The sequence below is a fragment of the Portunus trituberculatus genome, chromosome 20, assembly GCF_017591435.1.
Source record: "Portunus trituberculatus isolate SZX2019 chromosome 20, ASM1759143v1, whole genome shotgun sequence".
Taxonomy (NCBI): Eukaryota; Metazoa; Arthropoda; class Malacostraca; order Decapoda; family Portunidae; genus Portunus; species Portunus trituberculatus.
This window is the reverse complement of record NC_059274.1, coordinates 16,781,119-16,796,789: the sequence shown is the minus strand read 5'-3', so window position 1 is coordinate 16,796,789 and position 15,671 is coordinate 16,781,119. Positions and strand designations below refer to the sequence as shown.

Here is a 15,671-nt window from a genome sequence, read left to right as displayed (position 1 = left end):
TACACAAAAAATACTAATAATAAATGAAGAAGGAAAAAGATAACTCAAAAGCTTAAGAAAATAAATTGCAGTGATATATGAAGGAGGAAAAGGAAGGAACCAGATATTTAATTAAGGAGTGTGGGAGAGAGAGAGAGAGAGAGAGAGAGAGAGAGAGAGAGAGAGAGAGAGAGAGAGAGAGAGAGAGAGAGAGAGCGATCACTACCACAACCACTATCATCTTAACCATTCCTCATACATCACCACTACCACCACCACTACCCTTCCTATCTTGTCCTCCCCACTACCACCACTACCACCACCACCGTTCCAATCATGTCCCCACCACCACCACCACCTGCCCGGCCCCACGTGACCGACACAGCCGCCCCTCACCTTTAAGTCCCGCGGGGCGCCGAGGGAGGCTGTAAGATTAATCACACACTGACAAAATACGAATATAAAGGCCGTGACTGCAGGATCGCGCCAGTGCATTACGAGACGTGACGGAGAGCACTACGTAGCTCTTCTCTCCTGTGCCTAGTACTGGGTTTTACAGGGATAATGAGGTATTTAGGTGATGTTGGCGCCAAATCTAAAGAAAAATGAGTAAATAATGGTAATTTGACGATAAAAATGGAAGGTAATGATAACTGGAAAATTTATAAGATTTGGTGTTTGTTTTGAAAGGTAAGTAAAGTATTAAGTAAGTAAAAGATGAATAAATAAATAAAAATATTCATAAAAATACCAAGACGTAAATTTTGTAAAAACAGAAAACATCATAATCAACAACAACAACAACAGTAATAAAAATAATGGAAAAAAAAAAAAACGAACCTTTTCTTTAATCCCTAAACTTTTACACACACACACACACACACACACAGCAGTACCTAGTTTTAATATAAGCCTGACCTGCCTTACCCTCGTCTTCCTTCACCCTCAGCTTCCCAAACCTTCTTCGTCCATCACTCCCACTCACAGCCAGTCACTCCTTCACTCTTGTCTCAACACCTCACACCTCATCACCGTATTCTGAGACACTTCCCAGCCACTTCAAAACTTCAAAAGGTTCTGGTTGAGGCCATACTGGAATTCAACCCCTTCAATACTGAGACACATTTTTACCTTGAGATTTGTGTACGATCAGACTATTTCATTGACATTAGGAAAGGTCTATAGAGGTCAGAAGATTAATAGCCACAGTCCTCACTATCTTAATCCCCGCCATGAGTTTCTGAAGCTGTATAGACTCACCAAATAATAAGCAGAATGAATATGGAAATGCGTCATGGTGCTGAAGGGGTTTTAGTGACAGATTAACACCACAACACATCACTACCATATTATCAAACACTTTCCCGCCACACCACTATTTACAAAAGGTTCTACTTGAGGCCACAAGGGAATTTAAGGGTGTTTACACGGTTTTAGTGACATTAACTCCAGAACACCTCACACCTCACCACCGTATTCTGAAACCCTTCCCCTCACCACCTATCACAAGGTTCTAGTTAAGGCCACAAGGGATTTATAGGCTAAAGGAGGTATTTTTTTCGGATACCTCCTATAGGGAATGCTGTATGTAGACCTGATGGCTTCTTGTAGCTTCCCTTTGTGCCATTGTTCTTACAGGGAATGCCACTGTAGACTAATGCTTTCTTGTACCTTCCCTTTGTGTCAATGTTCCTACAGGGGGTGCCATATATAGACTTGACTTCTTGCAGCTTCTCTTTGTGCCAATGTTCGTACAGGGAGTGCCACTAGACATGACTTCTAGCAACTCCCCTTTGTGTTAATATTCCTACAGGGAGTACCATATATAGACTTCTTACAGCTTCCTTTGTGCCAATGTTCCTACAGGGAGTGCCACTGTGACTGATGACTTCTTGCAGCTTCTCTGTGCCAATGTTCCTACAGGGAGTGCCACTGTAGACCTGATGACATTTTTCAGCTTCCCTTTGTGTTCATGTTCCTACAGAGAGTACCTTGAAGACCTAATGGCTTCTTGTATCTTCCCTTTGTGCTAATGTTCTTAAAGGGAGAGCCACTAAACATAACTTCTTACATTTTCCCTCTGTGCCTATGTTCAAAAAGGGAGTGCCACTGTAGACCTGATGGCTTCTTGTACCTTCCCTTATGTGCTGATGTACTTATTAACTCCCCTGACGGAAACTGTGGCCGAGGCAGGTGGCAGGGAGAGAGCCAGCCTCCCAGCCTCCCTGCCTCTGAAATATTGACAGCCTCACCTTCCTGCTTCACTATTCATGTGGAGGGACACACTGCCCATACACCATCCCCATACACCCTCCCCTGTATATCCTCTCCACATATCCAGTCCTTCTCCAAACACTCATTCTCTTATGTACACTTAACCCTTTCAGTACTGGGGGGAATTTTTAGTACAAGTTTTTGGTGTGATTAGACAATTTTATACACATTAGCAAGGATTTCTGGATGTCAGAAGATTAATGACCAGAGTCTTCACTATTCTAATCCCAAAATGAGTTTCTTAAGCTGTGTAAGATCGCTAACTAGTACGCAGAATGAATGTGGAAATGCGTCCTGGCACTGAAGAGGTGAATACACTTTTTCTTTCCTTATACACTTACTTCCCATCAGTATTCATGTACACCCAGTCCTTCCCCACACACTCAGTCTACATTCAGTCTTATGCACAGTTAATACACTTTTCTTACACCATACACTCAATGCACTTCTTTCCCTCTCAATACTCATATACACCCAGTCTCTCCAGAATACACTCACTTTTGTAGTTATCAAAACACCTTTCTCTGTAGCTACACCCTCCTCTCTTAATACACATCTCTCTCAAAGCTCCAGTACACTAATATAATCTACACCTATCTTCCCTATGTACACTCAAATACACTTAATGCTCTCTATACCGTTCTGTCCATTCATAGTTAGTTCCCTCAATGTCTTTTTCTTTTTTTCATCCTAAATCTTTCACCACACTCAACATGTCATTCATTCACAGTGACTTTCCTCTATTCTTCAACATTCTGCCTATTTACGCACTCAATTCTTTGGGACCATAGCTACACTCTGGCTCATATTCTAAAATGCTTTGCTCTCTCACCACAACTATTTTCAAGGCCACACAGATAACTAATGGTTTTCAAGAGAATTTCTACAGTTCATAGAGTAGAAGAAATCTTGTAACTCTGTCTCTAAAAACATAAAAACACACTAAAAAAGCTTGTGTAAAATTAAATAAAGCCTTTTGAAATAGTGAGGTGAGGTGCAGAAATATTTGAGAATACACGCTTCAAACACACACACACACACACACACACACACACACATGCATCACACCTCAGTCATTCATACTAACTGTCCTTCATACACTTCCTGCACAACAAACCACTCTCAATACACATTTCTATCTACACTCTAGTACACCTCTCACTCAATGCTCCACACTCCACATCCTGCAGCCATCAACACTCTACACACCCTCTCAATGGTCCCACACACACACACACACCACTTCAGCACCTTACTTACTACAGCTTGCCTCGCCTCATCCTCATAAAAACACTACACAAATAATCAACATCTCAGCAACTTGACCCCATCACTGCCTGAGTCTTAGTGTCTGTGGAGGCACTGCGATGACACTCCCCCATGCAGGATATTACCAAATGAGTCTGTGTTGCCTGACTCTGGTGTTTGTTTACTGACATCTCCTAAACCCCTTCAGTACTATGGTGTGTTTTTATATTCATTCTGGTTACTATTTTGAGGTTATATACAGCTTTGGAAACATATGTGGGGATTGCTATTTATATTCTGACCTCCATAGACCCTTCCTAATATCAATAAAATAGTACAATCACACCCAAAACTTCAGGTAAAAATGCATCCCAGTACTGAAGGGGTCAGCTGAAGAAGAGGAAAAAATTCATTCTTTTTACTATCTGGTGGTTTTATACAGCTTCGGAAATGTATGTGGGGGTTAAAATAGTGAAGACTCTGGCTATTAATCTTCTGACCTCCATAGGCAGTTCATAATGTAAATAAAATCATCTAATCACATCCAAATTGAAGATAGAAAAGCATCCCAGCACTGGAGGAATCAGCTGAAGGAAAGGAAAAAATTAATTCTTTTACTATTTGGTGATTTTATACACCTTCAGAAACTTATGTTGGGGATTAAAATAGTGAAGACTCTGGCCATTAATCTTCTGACCTCTATAGGCAGTTCATAATGTAAAGAAAATTGTCTAATCACACCCAAACCCAAGGCAGAATGCATCCCAGTACTGAAGGGATCACAGTTCAAGGAAAGGGAAAAAAGAAAAGCAGAGAATTCTAGAGTTTATCACCAAAAGGAACAAATGAGTGAAGATACTGACCAATCCTTGCATTACTGTGGACAGGATACTGATGATAATAAGTAGAAAGTCCTGAGTAATAAGACATGTTGAAAAAAAGTGGGAAAAAAAATATATGTGTTCTATTTATGCACATTTACTGATGCAACAAGAACTGGTAAGAGCCGGCACAGTGTTGGCTTGACTGTGACTCAACGCTCCTTAAACCTGTCCACCTCACCATTCCTCCCCACCTCTGCCATGATCTTGATTCAACACAATGCCACACCAGACACCACCAATGAACTTTACATTTCCAGGCTTGACAACGTTGCATTTAACCTCTTCAATACTGAGACACATTAATACCTTGAATTTTGTGTACGATTATACTGTTTTAATATTAGAAAGAGTCTATGGAGGTCAGAAGATTAACTCCTTCAATATTAGGACCCATTTTTACCTTGAGATTTTTTTTTTTTTTTATACCATGTGGGCTTTTCACGGAATTTATGGGCTAAAGGGGATACTTTTTAGGGTACCTCCTATCTCAAAGCCCACCCGCTAGGAAACCGTTGCCCCGAGTGAGGAAGCCCAACCTACACTCAGACCATGGACAGGATTCGAACCCGTGCGCTTGGAGACTCCTCGGATCCCAAAGCACGCATGGTTTCACTGTACCACTGTTTTGACATTAAGGAGAGTCTATGGAAGTCAGAAGATTAATGGCCTGAGTCTTCACTATTTCAATCCCAAATGAGTTTCTGAAGTTGCACAAAATCACCAGACAGTAAGCAGAATGAATATGGAAATGCATCATGGTACTGAAGGGGTTAATGGCGACGTCTTCACTATTTTAATGGCCCCCCCCTTAAGTTTCTGAAGCTGTATAAGATCACCAAATAGTAAGTAGAATGAATATGGGAATGCATCATGGTACTGAACAGGTTAATCTGCAACAATCGCTTATTCACAGCACTAGAAGCAATGTATGAGCAATGTATGGAGTCTTTACAAGTGCCCACAAGAAAGAAAAAGCATAAAAAGAACAGATTTTGCAATTTTCAGCCAGTATTGCATTTTCAGTTGGCTGTGGAATAAGAAAGGTTGTCTCAGTGACTAAAGAAATGCAAGACAAATAGCAATGGAAAAGTTAACCCCTTTTAGTAACATAGTGCATTTTTATATTAATTTTGGTTACTATTTGGTGATTTTATACAGCTTCAAAAACTTGCAGGAAGATTTAAATAGTGAAGACACTCCCCATTAATCTTCTGCACTCCATAGACCCTTCCTAATGTAAGTAAAATTGTCCAATCACACACTAAAATGAAGATAGAAACATGTCACAGTACTGAAAGAGTTAGAGATAGGAACTGGTTTTCAAATATAGCACTAAATAAACAGAATACAAGAGGTAAGATCTGAATATAGATGGCAGTAGAAATAAGAAGGTTTATCATAACTTTTATATTCACAGCTCAGAGTTTTAGCAAAGTGTGCTGTGAGTCGGTTCATCTGAGGTGATACGAATGGGTGTGTCCTGGTGTGAAGTAATGCAAATATACCTTAATCAATACTGCATCACTTCACAATTCACTAAAGGTTCACTGCATACACAGGACACAGACACACTTCACAGGCACAGCTTATGCACTCAAGTGTTTTTTTTTTTTTTTTTTTTTATGCAGGAGAGAAGCCAGCCAAGGGCAACAAAAAATTATATATATATATATATACATATATATATATATATATATATATATATATATATATATATATATATATATATATATATATATATATATACACTCACTAGGCCCACTTGAGTGCTGGTTCCCTAAAAGTAAGGAGTATAGGTGATGTGGAGTGAACCTGATGGATGCTGGACAGGAGTGGACATGATGACTGTGGAAGTGTTCAGATGCTTGTGTTGTGTGACTGAAAACAACCTTGACAGCTTGCAGAAGATGGCCAGACACTGTGCAGTCATGACAAGCAGCAGCCGTAAGGTCAGTGCCTCACCACACGACTGTCACCCCAGCACCACACTGCCACACGCTGCACAAAATCACTGCCTCACACACGACACACCCCTCAGCCCAAGCACTCCTGGACAGGACACTCCACACCCAACACAACACAACTGCCTGTTCTGTAGGTCAACTAAGAGTCTTTCCCAGAATATCAACTGCAACTACCAATTAGACAAGTTTATGGGACAATAGGCAGAAATAAGTACCTATGTAGGTAGGTATGGTCTTGCAGCTTCCCTTATTTTCTAATGTTCTTATATTCTAAGGGAAACTACATTTAAGAATTCTCCACAAGCTTCCAAGAGAACACTGTAGCATCATCTTTATAAACATTTCAAAAAGCCATCACATAAATCTGCCAATAAACCTTTACTAACTCCATCAATAAGCAAGAAGCAACAGATTTGACCAGAAACACAATCCTGGACCGCAGAATATTGAGAAGTGAGTAACACAACACAGCACCGCAACAATCAACACACAGACATGGTGATGCTGGTGAGGTGGCCAGTGCAGCAGTCCCATCTGAAGCTGGTCAGAGGTGAGGCTGTCACCAAATGGCCACAGACCCACAGCAAAGCATCACAAAGCTCAGAATGACAGACACTTCAAAGATGCCACTTCAAATTTGTGGAAAAAATAGAAAGGCTAACTATAACTAATTAAGCTTCTAAATATCACAAAGATACTTGCACTAAAGGCCAAGAACAGAACAACAACAACAATAATAACAAGAAAGTCCAGGCCAAGAGGGACATAACACCATGTTAGGCCACCTCATCAGATTGCACACAGGCCTCAAGCAGACCGTGAGGCATGCAGATGACACCACGACATGAGGTGCATGGCGCTGACACCCAACCACACCACCACCAACACCACCACACATGGAGAAACAGGCACTCTTGCAGTACAGACATGCACCTTCACTGCTTCAGAACACTGCAAGATGGACGGATGCAATTGTGGTGAATGGCCAAGGAAGGAGTCACAGAGGAAGGTGCAAGGGACAGGAGAGCGGAAATAACTGAAGGGGACTCCTACATGGTGGCAGCGACTCACTCTAAGGATAGTGAAGGGAGAATAACACTTTCAGGGAGTAAGACATGTAACACCACTGCTCTCTCCAATGCCACTGGATACAAACAAATCTAATGTGCATGTTTATCTTCAAATATGCTACAAATTAAGACTTTTTAAAATTTATTCAGTAACAATGCAGCACAAAAGATGAATGACCACCATCACCACCACCACCACCTCAATATTATCAACACCACCACCACCACCACCACCACCACCACCACCACAGCAGCCTCAATCACCACAGGAGGCACACACCACAGCCTGTGTTGGTGGAGGCAGATGATACTGTCATTATCAGCTGTGCTACTCAAAGGAGGTCTGTGCCTCACACACACACACACACACACACACACACACACACACACACACACACACACACACACACACAGGCAATGCTGGTTGTAGATAATGGAATGTTACGTCACACAACACCAGCTGACATGGATGTGAGGTCACCACTCCCTCAACACCAAAAGACTGAGTCTCACCACCACCACCACCACCACCACTACCACCACCATGCTGTACATCAAAACAATTAAGAGATACACCAGTCTATAAAATCTTTCATGCATTTCCAAACAAGACTGGAGCACACAGATCAGCCAGGGACCGAGGGCTTCAGTCAGTGGCATTGTTTGTATGTTGCTGTGTCAAGATACAGGAACGCTGCAACATGTTTACTGACACAGCTCAATAAGGCTTTCAACTGACACAATATATCAAGAAAGAAGCTTCACCGATCTGTCAAAGTGTCATGCAACTCTCTCAGTGGGTGGAAATAAAGCATCCAGCGTGACACTCAGTGAATCAAGAGACACATGTCACTCTGCCACTGTGCTCATCCCTGTGACACTATGATATGTATTCAGAAACGCTTTGCTCTCTCACCATGACTATTTTCCAAGGCCACAGAGATAATTAGCAGGATTTTCTAGTGTTTCTCTAGTATGTAATGTAGAAATCTTGTCAGTTTGCCTCTAGAACCATCAAAGCATCTTTAAAAATTTGTGTACACTTAAATAAAGCCTTTTGAAGCAGCAGAAGTGAAGCACAGAAGTGTTTAAGCCTTAGACACACCAAATGTTACATCCATGTTTGGTAATATACACATGTCCAGTATTCATGTGTCTGGAGTGTAGTTGGATGCACAAGACTGTCCCTTCCCACCAGTGACTGACGAGGGTATATGAATGCATGGTGTGTTTGAGTGTGTGCTTTGTTCGAGCCACACTGTTGGATTGCCTGACTGATATATATAAAGACTTATATAATGTCCTTTGAAGGTGACCACTGATGAGAAATCTACAGTAACACATTAGTCATAACAAAAACATCACTGAATCTCACTGTTGAATGACATGAGTGTACAAGAAGGTTCCTTGTGTAAATGAACATAATTACTGCTCTTTTGTTATACACTTCCAAGACAACAATTAGACATGCATCCCATTCATGGAGAGCCAACCACTTATTTGCAGCTGTGTGGCAACTCAAGCACAGCAGAGAAGAGCCGCTAATCACAAAGTTCACAGTGGCCTCATCTGCCAGTCAAATGAGAGATCCAGTTTCACCAACCAGCATCAAGACCTAGCAATGGTGACACACACGTACCGGCTGTGTGTGGCCAGGATGATGCCACTCTTAAGCACCAACCGTCACCACCACACCAGTAAGCCTATGCAAGTCACACAGCTGATATTTAACACAAAGCACAGGAGTTGGAAGTCGTGGCATACATAAGGGCAATGCTCCTTCAAAACTCCAGCCGTCAGTGTAGTTAACCCCTTCAGTACCATGACATGTTTCTATATTCATTCTGGTTAATATCTGGCGATTTTCTACAGCTTCAGAAACCTATGTAGGGATTAAAATAGTGAAGACTGTAGCCATTAATCTTCTGACCTCCATGGACCCTTCCTAATGTCAATAAAATCATCTAATCTTACCCAAAACTCAAAGTAAAAATGCGTCCCACTACTGAAGCAGCTAAACGAGCTACACGGCAATCATATTATACAAGGCAATAGAATCAGGAGTTTCAATATGAGGTGCTATGTACAGCTTGAAAGATCCTTAACTCATTGCCTTCTTCCCTGCCCAAAACCCTCATTTTCAGCCACCATCCTGAGACTGAATGCCACATTCAGAAACGTTTCTCTCTCTCTCTCTCTCTCTCTCTCTCTCTCTCTCTCTCTCTCTCATTGCGACCATTTTTAAAGACTACAGGGACAATTTACTGAGTTCTAAAGAGTATTTGTCATCTTGATAATGCAGAAAACTTATCAATTTTCCCTATAATCACAGAAACATCCTTAAAAACCCATGTCACTTTAATTAGAGCTCTTTGAAAATAGTGGAGATATGGTGCAGAAGTGTTTAAAATTATGGGCTGGAGGAACAGAAAAGGTGTGTCAGAGTCTACAAACAGATATGAGTGAAAAAACAACCACCATCATTTAATTCACATTAAACAAAGGCAAGCAGCATATCAATTCTGCCTTAACCACTTCAGTACCATGACGCATTTCATTCTGCTCACTACTTGATGACTTTATACAGCTTCAGAAACTTATATGAGGATTAAAATAGTGAGAACTATGACCATTAATCTTCTGACCTCCACAGACCCTTCCTAATGTCAATAAAATGGGCTAACTGTACATAAATCTCAATGTAAAAATGTATCCCAGTATTGAATGGCTTAGTGGGAAGCTGCATAGTAACCAATAACTGTGATTCCAAACTGTTTTCTTATTTTTCTAGAACTGTTCACCTCACACTAATCTTGCAGTATCTATGCACCTACCCATAAAAGCAATTGTCCTTATATTTCTTATACCTGGAAACCATTTATACCTTTATGAACCTGTGCATTAGAGACCACAGTTAAGTGAAGTACTGTGGCCGATATTCTGATGACGATGACAACCACTCTTACTAAATATCCTAGAGTTCTTTTCCTTCCTTTATTTTTGTCTTATATACAGTTTCCCTTTAAATCAACACTACATTACAACATCTAAGTATTCATCAAGTATTCTTCACCAGCTATCAATGTCACAAGCACCTTTATGATGTGGTGAAGTACACAGGTAGGTGGTGACAGCCAAGTGATGGATTGTACACATCACACTGGCATTGTGAAGCCCACACACCACTCAGCCACTGTCATTCCCTCAACTCCCTCAAATGTCGCAGAATCACAGTAAAGTAACCTGACCTTCTCAACAAGCAGTCTAGACACACACAGATGCAAACAAGTACCAATAAAAGAATAGATAAGTCAACAGTTCTATAAGCTTTAATAATTCACAATCAACAGTGGTAATTCAATATATAATCCACCACAACAAAAACTCAACTTGGTCATTACTTTTAAGGGTATCGCAGGTGTGACGCCAGCCTTCAGTTGCCACCACCTACAGACACAACATTCTCCCCTTGTTTTCTTGACCTCCTGACTCATGGTTTCCCTTCAGTCTCAATGTGGTCTATGTAACAAACACATAGGTAATTCTAAAAGATAGTTATGTCCAGCTGATACTCAGATTAATGGTTCAGTTCAGTGTCTATTGTCTTATATTTGCTGTCAAGTTGTCCGTCTCTGCTTGAATAACACACGTCATTAGAGTTTAGGCCACAGCTAAAAGGATTCATGAAACTGGTCCTCCTCAAGTTTATAGACAATACTCCAACACACCTCGCTAATGCTACAGGTCAACACTACTCTTCTACTGCCAACCATATTCACCACAACCACAGTGACTGCCTTCTACCACACAATGGAGAACAAACATCACCACAGTCAGCCTCCACCACAGCTAGTTTCCCTCACTACCACATCCACCACACTGCTCCACCACCACACACCACAGCACAGGGCAATTATAGTCTTATGCCATTCACCACAATGCATCACACAACACATACACCACATACTTCACCACAAACATAATCTAAAACCAAGATCTCCTGATTTCATGAAGACAGTTTTCATTTGGCATATTCACCCTATCTTGGACTTTGCCTCTGTGGTTTGGTTCACTGGTTATACAGGTGACATTAGGTTTGTAGAGTTCAGAGGAGGTGGAATAAGAACATTGCCAGTTTTCAAGACTTGCCATATAATAACTAACTTCTCGCTAGATTGAGTCTTTATTCCACTAACCCCTTCAGTACTGGGACACATTTTTACCATGGTTTTTTTATATGATTAGATGATTTTGTTTACATTAGGAAGGGTGTATAGAGGTCAGAAGAGTAATGGCCAGAGTCTTCACTATTTTAATCCCTATACAAGTTTCTGAAGCTATATAAAATCGCCAAATGATAAGCAGAAGAAATATGAAAATGTCGGAAATGGTACAGAAGGGATTACAGCAAGGTTGATCAGAGCTAATCTTATTAAAGTGTTCAACATTATGAAAGGGTTCTGTCAAAGTCTATTCTGGGTTACCTCTTGGTTATAAGTGACAACAGAGACAAGCTTTTTGTTCATTACAATACTGATATTCGAGTTGGTTTCTTCTCAGTGCAGGTCATTAGCATTGGGAATAACTGACTTGAAGCAGTTGTCTTAGCTAACTCTGCTTTTTTAAAACTACTTCTTGATACTTCCTTTGGTCAAATTCTGCATGATTTTGATTGACTTCAGGTTGTTGAATTGTAAAACTGTGTGCTGTGCTGTGGTCTTCACTCAGGATTGCTAATCTGACTGCATTGTCTCAAGAGTATTAACCCCTTCTGTACCAAGACACGTTTCCATATTCATTCTGCTTAATATTTGGTGATTCTACACAGCTTCAGAAACTTAGGTGGGGGTTAAAATAGTGCAGACTCTGACCATTAATCTTCTGACCTCCATAGACCATTCCTAATGCCAATAAAATGGTCTCATCATAGCCAAACTGTTTTAAAATGCCCTAAAAAACATGCGTATCCATACTCACTCTTCTGACTATTTGGTGATTCTATACAGCTTCAAAAACTCGTGAGGGGATTAAAATAGTGAAGACTCTTACCAATAATCTTGTGACCTCCACAGACCCTTTCTAATGTCAATAAAATGGTCTAATCGTACACAAATCTCAAGATAAAAATGTGTCCCGGTACTGAAGGGGTTAAGGCAGTGGTTTGTGTGATCTTGCTGATGTCACACTAGCCAGACATCTCATCATCTATTGGACCCTATAAGTATCTGTAAGTACTACCCTGTAAGTACTGATGACGAGGTCGCTGTGCAACTGATACAGGATAACCTAGATGGGCCCTGGTGGCCCTTTGTTATCCTATTATTTATGTTATGTTATGTTAGCTGTCTTGACTGGAGGCGTCACTTGAATCCAATTTCATTCAGCCACAGTCACCACATCCACCACACTCACTGCTCCGACCACCAAGACACCAACCAGTCTCACCACACCACATGAGCACTAACAACCACGCTCTGCCATTCACCACAACGCACCACACAACATACTCCACCATAAACACAACCATCATCACTAATTCACTACCACATCACCACCACCGCTACCGCTGCCGCTGCCGCTGCCGCCGCCGCCGCCACAGCCACAGACAGCCAGCATCATGTAAACAAAAGCTGTGTGGTGTTGCTTACTTACCTTCTGACAGTTCCAAGTCGAGCTCCGCCAGTTTATCCCGGACATCCTGCGGCAGCTGCGATATATCCACGTTTAGGTCACTCATCTTTCCCCACCACGAGAGACTCCTTCACTGTATCCAGGCGCTATTGGGAGAAGCACTCACAGCGCACTCACCATCTCGGCCACCAAATGTTCACTGAGGCTAGAGTCCTGCCACCACCACCAGGCGGCACCACCACCACCACCACTACCTCCACTACCTACTACCTCCTCCTCCACTCTATAGGCAGCTAAAGTCTCTTCCTCCTCCTCCACCTCCTCCACTAAGGGGTATTTAACGTTCTATTCCCTTTTCTGGAGTCTGTGGTGTCTCCCTGGGTGTTATTTATTTCTGGTATGTTTTTTTGAGGTCCCGTCACCACTACTACCACTACCACCTCCTTCACCACACACCACAAACACCTCCACCATCTCCACAACTTCCACTTAAATTCTTAACTCTATATTCCTTCATTCACTATAAGTAACGTGGATCTAGATGTACAATTTATGGTTTTATTCTCTTACAATACAGGTCTGGCAGCTCCGTCACCACCACTACCACTACCACCATCATCACCTATCACCATTACCACCACAACGCCTCCCACACCTCCACCACAGCCACCTATAACAGTTCAACCCTAAGCGTACAGCATATGATGTACTGGATATGAGTTTGATGGCTCTATTCTCTCATCAAGACGTCTGACAGCGCAGGTTCTCCCCACTGTGTCTGAATGAAATATCCCCAACTCGGCAACGTACCGGCGTACCTTACATCATCCGTGTGTTTCCCGCCCTAAAAAGATTACATTCACAGCAAAACCAATGACAGAGTGTGTAATAAAGGGAATATTGACTTGCTGAATCCCTAGACATGGCTGGCAAACTTGAGTTATCATTTGTCACCCATATAGCCTTAAATGTTCTTCCCCTAGCCTGTCACTGATGTTTCCCTAGATTTCATAACAATATCCTCATGTTTCCTAGTTGTTCTTGTTTCTGCCTTATTATTATTATCATCATCATCATTGTTATTGTTGTCTTAATATTTTCAGGAAATAACGCCAATTACTGTAACTTTTTTTTTTTTACATCATATTGTGACTCAGTGTGTGCTGGGAGGAATGCTATGCAAAGGACGATGAACATCTCAAGAGTAGGATTCATTATCTCAAGAAACATAATGGACCTGACTGACAGCTTTTGTATATCAATAAAAAGGAATTGTTTTTGTATTCCTGACCGGATGCAACACAGAATTTCCTTAACGTAAACTCCCTAGATTGTCCCGTCACTTTTTTTTCAGGAATACACAAATTTGGCTGACATCGCTGTCTTAATAGGTAAAACGAAATAATCTTACTCTATTTCTGATTAAGTATGACTGAAAATTTACACGAACAAGTTTCCATAAATTGTCCCTGAAAATATTCTTGTTTCCCACTCAGGGGACAAATTCCCTAGATGCAGGAAGGCTGGCAGCGCTGCTACCAGCCTACCACCACCACCACCACCACTCGGCGCGCAGTGCTGCTTCTCTCGGCGCCGTGCTGTTTCTCGCCCAACTCCAGCTACCCGGAACAAAATTACTCTATTTTGCTGAAGCAGTGCGGGGAAATAATGGATCGAGGACTTCATAAACCATGCAAACTAGTCCATCCTTAGCCTCAAATATAGAGATGATTCCCGACTCAGCATCATGGAGGCTGTGAAAGTAATGGGAAGATAAGACACTTGCTTTAACAGGAGCCTCCTCACACAGCTCGTTCACAGATCAACTCTGAATTATTGTTGAGGTAGCTCTTGTCCTCGCCGCCGAGTGAGTCAACACAGCACAGAAACAAATTAGATCAATAGAACGGTTGAATAACGCGATCAACTCTCGGTGACAAAATTCAGTCATTGACAATACTTCAACTCTCAGCTCAAATTATCAGTTAACGTAGAGCCTCATGTAACCCTTTCCTTTAATAAACAACCCTTATAACATCTCTAGCTAAGCAATTTTACGTTTAAACTTTCCATACGTTATAGAAGCAGTAATATCTCAGTCTTAGATGTGGGAGGACGTTTTGACTCATGCAAGACAATTCATACCAGCAGAAGAGGTGTTGGCAGTACTCGTTATAGTGCATGGCGGAATGAAAGTTTGAATGAAGCGCGGCGCGTTTGACTGCGGGGGTGGAAGGATGTGAGGCGGAGTGGCGGTTGCAAAGGGAGAGAGGGAGGGAGGCTGAGACGATGGATGGGGCGAGACCGGGAGGGAAGGAAGGACGGGGGAAGGAGACATGCGTGCTGGGCTGAGTGAAGGGGAAAGAGAGATGGTGGATGGGTAGAAAGAGGAAAGGAGGAAATATGCAAGTAGACATGAAGGAGAGAGGCAGAAGGGTAGGTGGATAGAGGAGTCGGTGCGGGTTAATTCAGAATGGTTGGTATCTGCACAGCGTGACGTGAACGGTGTCACTGATACCTTCAAAATAATACACCTGTTGCCAGAAAGATCCGTGTTATGAAACGTTTTCTCGCCATAACTATTTACAAAGGCCACATAGATGATTATTCGAGTTCTTCAC

General features: G+C 41.8%; 1 protein-coding gene across 4 annotated transcripts in view; it reads right to left on the bottom strand.

Annotated features, from left to right (window-relative positions):
• Window positions 1-13,317, bottom strand: part of LOC123506585 (disco-interacting protein 2-like) — a 486,450-nt gene extending 473,133 nt beyond the window's left edge. For 3 of the 4 annotated variants that reach the window (XM_045258810.1, XM_045258811.1, XM_045258813.1), the window contains exon 1: window positions 13,072-13,316. In XM_045258810.1, coding sequence (XP_045114745.1) covers window positions 13,072-13,156 — 85 coding nt within the window. In that variant the 5' untranslated portion in view covers window positions 13,157-13,316. Of the gene's footprint in view, window positions 1-13,071 lie in introns of all 4 variants that reach the window. The other variant, XM_045258807.1, reaches the window with a different exon arrangement.
• Window positions 13,318-15,671: the final 2,354 nt, after the last annotated feature.